Below are 6,337 nucleotides of genomic sequence, written 5' to 3' on the forward strand. Positions count from 1 at the left end.
CTGCATGTCCCATACAATGCGTTTTACAACTGTGGCTTCAAATACCCTAACATTTGAACTAGCACCCGTCTGTCCCTTAACCCAGTTTTCTTTTGTTTACGCATTTCTCAACTTTCACTTTTTCATTAGAGGCCCTACTCCCATCACCTCGAATTTCTCAACTTTCACTTTTCATTAGAGGCCCTGCTCCCATCACCTTACTTTTCATTAGAGGCCCTACTCCCATCACCTCATTATATTCAAGCCCTGCTCCCATCATTTGAATATATTTTACTTTTTTTATTTACTCTGCTATATATAAAACGACACACACACACACACACACACACACACCTCAAACACCATTGTCTTTATGATGCATATGTAATGCAAAGCAAACATAATTCATCTGTGTGGAATAATAATACCCAAAAAAAATAACAATAATATTTCAAGCTTCATCACATGAATAATAATATTCGCCGAGCAAAGCAACAATAATATTCATATATACATATATATATATATATATAATCACCAAAATTAAAAGTGATAGCCCAATCATTGGGAATCAAGAAACCCTACCTCAGGTCCAACTAGCTTAACCTTGTGCAGGTTCGTCCTTGAAAGTACGTAGACCTAAAGCCCCAAAAATAAAACACTTGACAAGTTGTTCGACCCGATCATTACTCCCTTAACCACACGTTCAAACAAGCATTAGAACCAAGCGTGAAGGAAAAACCAATCTATTCCCCTGCTATAATTGTTCTACTTTTTGGGATGTTTAAAATCAGGTGGTTCGGCTCTAGACTCATAAAGAAAATTTAAAACATCAATTTAAAACAAAAACTTCAGTTTTGCTAAACATTTAGGTTGGAACACGTTAACTTTGAAAGTTCACTAAATATTGAGTTTAAATCAAAATAATGTAAAAAATTTCAGATTACAACTAGACATAGAAAAATTAAAAATGTCAAAATTTGATGGAAATTAGGGTTAAGGAAGCATGTCAAAATAGAAACCAAAACAGACTAGGCTGCAAAATGTTCTTTTTTTTTTCTTCGGGTTTGTACACTTTATTTTGAAAACTCACCAAAATTTCAATTTATAACCAAAATGGATAAAACTTTCTAGATTTGAAGAAACTACGTGAAAGAAAAACATATTGAAATTTCATGAAAATCCAAGTTTAGGAAATTTTCAAACACGTATTCAAAACATGGCATGTGGTAGAATCAGAACAATTCCAACAACATAGTCTCTACTTTGAAATTTCACAAAAAACTCAATTTAAATTCAAATGGCACAAATCCAACTTTGAAATAACCTTTGAGATATCAATTTTGATGTAACAAATCCCAGAATGAAATTGGTACAAAATCCCATCGAAATAATCTAGAACTTCACAGAAACACACTTTGAAAGAGATATATGTCATTGAGGCAATCTAACCAATACTTAATTTACAACTTGTACTCAAAGAGACAACAAGAAGATGAGCTTCATACCTTCAAAGAATCATTTACTTGAGATGATAGTGGCTAATTTTATCAATTGAATGACAAGTAACAAACCATTTGAGAGAAAGTACACATCTATAACAAGAAATTCAATATAATCAAAGAACAAGTTCCACTCTAAACTTTTCCAAGGTGGCTATAGAAGTCCGATCAACCTAACGTTTTGTTATGTTATAGTAGACAGAATTTCGAACAACTTTGATGAAGGAACCAAAGTCATTTGAGTACAAGAAATCATAGAAATATTTTGAAACCGAGCATACTACTGTGAAATCCGAAAATGGTAAACATACTGTGATCATACTAAGTTTTCGGATTCAATACTGATCGGATTGAGGTGAAAATGGAGTATGTTATAGGAATCACGTAAATGAACAACTTTCATGAAGGAAGGTTTCTCATTTGAGCTCTCTAAATTTGAGTTCTCAGCTGATCCAAGGAAGTGACGAATTTTTGAATTTTTGAAGAACAAAAGAAGAATGAGGATGAAAATATGTGAATGAGGAAGAAAGGGATGATACAATGATTGAAGATTCTTAGAGGTGAGTCATCAATTTAGAGTGATAATACAATGAATGGGGAGGAAGAGAATACATTCTTGATTAATTAAGGAATCTTAGGCTAAGTGAGTCATCAGTTTAGAATAGGTGACTCACCACTTTCATAATTGCAAATTTGGAAGCTTGAGGCAAGAGGGGAAGAATGGGAGGAGGGTGGTTTGATGCCCTCCACGTTTCAATCTATATTTTTTTTTTTTGGCCTACAAGGGTATTTTGGTAATTTTCACACATAAGGGTATTTTGGCCATGTTTGTCCAACTTCAAATTAAACACACTTAATTTAATAATCTCAATCCAAAATTACTTGGTAAAATACCCGTAATCATTCTCCACAAAATATTATTTTTCACTAAAATATGAAAATCCTCCTTGAATTTTTTCGGGGTGTTACATAAATAGAAAAAAATTATAATAATACATGCACAAAGTGTTTTTCAACCAATCCGATGGCAATTTCTCAACATTAATATTCAAGCGAAGGAGACTTTCCGTTAGTAGAAACATAAGAGATATGGTGTTTAAAAAATGTATCAAGATCACATTGTAACAATTTGCAATAAGGTAACCCATTTCTGGTATGAGCATCCACCTATCTTCTAGAGGGAAAACAGTACTCAACCTCACGCTTACTTTCAACACTCTGAAAGATGAATTCATAAAGAAATTCATCATTTTTCAACTCATTTAGGAACTCCCTCCTTACCTTGCGCCAAGAATTCTTCTCATAACCTAGCAACCCAACAATGGCTTTAAAGCCACAATTGCCATCAGATTTTACATCTTTGGCCCCCATAATAAATGGCCTTATAGTAGCTGGAAGTTTGTCATTATATTGTTGTGTCAAGTCTTCGACATTGACAATTTGTTGCTTATGCACCTGAATAAAAAAATTATGAGTTGATCTTTTGAAATTTTGATGCGTTAATCAAAATAATATAAGTACATACCAGTAGTTTTGGTGCCTGCTTTCTAGGTAGTGTAGTTTCAACATTTACAATTATGAGTGCTAATGATTGAGTATCATGGTTCACCTATAAAGTAAAGAAACATAAGGAGCAACAAGTATAATTGTAATATGAAGTACTTACCGTCGGACAGTTGAGAATTCCTATTACAACCGAATTCGACAAGCTCAAAGGCTAAAGGCAATCTACGATTAAACTTGTCAAAATTACTCGGATGCCCTTTTGTCTTGATCTTTACTTATGGTTCTCTAAGTGTTTAAGATTTTGGATCCATAATCTCTTGTGACTCCATACCGATGTGTCTCTTGGTGTCAGCATCATTACTTTCAAAGGCAGACGCACGTTGGGACAAGAGGGGTTGCACGACCTCTTGGAATGCTGGAAAATTGGTAAGGAACTCCATGAACGACCCCTTGAACAGTTGCTGGACAACCCTTTGTATGCACACCAACTGCTCGACGAAAGTCCCAGCTGATATGCTTCCTTTGGGGTCATTTTTTTTAAAAACTAGCCTTGCCAAACGACTTCGTTTGGTCCAAGGCTCAGTCAAATTTTTTTTTTAATTGACTTGGCCTCAAAATGATGTTGTTTTGGGCCAGGTTTTAAAAAAATAAAAAATACAAACAGACGTAGACCCGATTCTGCACAGCACAACACCTCCAAACTTCATTCCCAATTTCAAATCTCTTCCACCCTCTCAAACCCTAACCTCCCAACCTCTATCAACTCTTCGCCGGTGGCTCAGTGCCGACCACCACCACCTTGTGCTGTCGTCCGCCGCCCTTTTGTTCAACTACAAGTAAGCTAAATTTATATTAATAAATTTATGGTGATAATATATATTGTTGATATTGAAATTTTTTTTATGTAATGAAATTTATGGATATGATAATGTAGATTGATTGAGTTTATGCTTGATTGATAATGTGGATTGATTGAGTATATTGAATATTGATTGATATTTGATATGATAATTTGGTATATTGAATATTGATTGATATGGGTTTAGGGTATATTGAATATTGAAAATGGGTTATTGACATTTTCATATTCATATAATAATTTGGATAAAAATTAATGATTGATTGAATTGATTGATTTGTAGATTTATGGAACGATTCTTTAAAAGAAAATTATCTACGGATAGTTCTTCTCAGTCTAATCTGGGTAGTTCAAATGCAAGACCAATTGAAGGAGATGAAATATTGGCTAATCTTTAGGCAGACCCTGGACTAAGAACTCGAATAACGGATTATAGTCTTAATATTCGGGATGAGATTCAAAGAGCATATCTACAAAAGGGACCTTGTCAACCTAGAAGTTATTAATTCCCACAAACTAATCAATCAAGAATTAATAGACGCTTCATTGTTCAATGGTTTGATGAGTTTGATTGATTAGAATATAGTATAGCTAAAGATGCTGTGTTTTGTCTTCATTATTATCTCTTTAAACCTAATTTTGATCAAGTGGGTGGTGATAGATTCACTGGTTCACTGGGGTAAGCTTTAATAATTAGAAGAAGGGGAAAGAAAGATTTAACCTTCATGTTGGACCGGTTGGTAGTGTTCACAACCAAGCTAGAGAAGTTGGTTATAATTTGCTGCATCAAGCTACACACATTGAAACAGTTATGATCAAGCAAACAAACCAAGCTCGCATGGCGTATCGCACTTGCTTGAATGCATCACTCAAGTGCACTAGGTATTTGTCGCGACAATGTCTTTCTTTTCGTGGTCATGATGAAAGTGTCATTTCAAGTAATAAGGGGAATTATTTAGAGCTCTTGCAATTTCTTGCGGATCATTATGAAAAAGTTAAGGCTGTTGTGTTGGAAAATGCTCCGGGCAATTTAAAGTTAATAGCTCCATCAATTCAAAAAGATCTTGTCAATTCTTGTGCCAAAGAAACCATTGGTCTTATCTTGAGTGATGTACAAGATCGATATTTTTCAATAATAGTGGAGAAGCACGTAATGTTTCAATAAATGAGCAAATGGCGATGGTGTTGCGTTATGTGAATGACAAAGGACAAATAATTGAAAGGTTTGTAGGGGTTCAACATGTAACTGACACTACTTCAAGTGCACTAAAGGAAGCCATGGATGAATTCTTTTCTTCTGTGAATTTGAGCTTTTCCAAGCTATGATAACAAGGTTATGATGGAGCTAGTAATATGAGAGGTGAGTTTAATGGCCTTAGAACAAAGATTTTGAGATAACAACCTTGTGTATTTTATGTTCATTACTTTGCTCATAAACTTCAACTAGCTCTTGTTGCCGTAGTAAAGAAAAACATTGATGTCAACTCTTTTTTCACAACGGCTAATAGTTTGGTTAATGTTGTTGGAACATCTTGTAAGCGTCGGGATGCATTTAGAGCACAATACCAAGAAGAGCTTGTGAAGGCTTTTGAGAATGATTGTGTTATAACAGGGCGAGGTTTAAATCAAGAAACTAGTCTCAAACGTGCCAGCGATACACGATGGAACTCACATTATGGTACGTTGATTAATATCATTTCTATGTTCTCATCTGTGGTGAATGTGCTTCAAATGATTGTTGATGATAATCCTAATGATAGTTCAGGTGAAGCCTATAAGTTATGGAGAGAAATTCAATCTTTTGAGTTTGTGTTTCACTTATTTTTAATGAAAGCTATATTGGGAATAACAAGTACTTTGTCTCTGGCATTGCAAAAGAAAGATCAAGACATTGTGAGTGCAATGGTTTTAGTGAAAACATGCAAGGAAAACATACAGTTGATGAGGGATAATGAGTTTGAAGAATTGGTTGAGCAAGCATCTTCATTTTGTGACAAACACGATATTACAGCTCCTACCATGGATGAGGAATATGTAATTCCAGGGAAATCACGACGTAATGCTCCAATGAAGACAAATTATCATCGTTGTGGTGTGGAGATCTTTGTTCATGTAATTGATGGGCAACTTGCGGAATTAAATGATCGCTTTGACGAGGTAAGTACTGAGTTACTTACTTGTTTGGCATGCTTGATCTGAAAAATAACTTTGTAGCATTTGACAAACAAAAGCTAGTTCATCTTGCTCAATTTTATCCTAAAGATTTTTCGAATCGAGACTTATTGATGCTTGAAGATCAACTTGGTGTTTATGTTCATTATATGCGTTCAAGTAGTGATTTTTCTCAATTGGAAGACATTAGTAGTCTTGCAAAAAAAATGATGGAGAAAAGAATGCATGAAATATTTCCTTATGTGTATTTGCTTCTTACATTGACTTTGGTTTTACCGGTTGCAATCGCTTCAGTGGAGAGGGCAGTTTCCTCCATGAA

The 6,337-nt window shown here is 34.6% G+C and overlaps 1 protein-coding gene across 1 annotated transcript; it reads left to right on the forward strand.

Annotated features, from left to right (window-relative positions):
- The first annotated feature begins 5,199 nt into the window (after window positions 1-5,199).
- LOC103327013 (uncharacterized) lies at window positions 5,200-6,045 on the forward strand. The gene is made up of 2 exons (XM_089048840.1): window positions 5,200-5,206; window positions 5,294-6,045. The coding sequence occupies exons 1-2, from the start codon at window positions 5,200-5,202 to the stop codon at window positions 6,043-6,045; spliced, it is 759 nt and encodes a 252-aa protein (XP_088904966.1).
- The last annotated feature ends 292 nt before the right edge of the window (window positions 6,046-6,337 follow it).

Source organism: Prunus mume, linkage group LG3 (assembly GCF_029339155.1).
Source record: "Prunus mume cultivar Tortuosa linkage group LG3, ASM2933915v1, whole genome shotgun sequence".
Lineage (NCBI taxonomy): Eukaryota > Viridiplantae > Streptophyta > Magnoliopsida > Rosales > Rosaceae > Prunus > Prunus mume.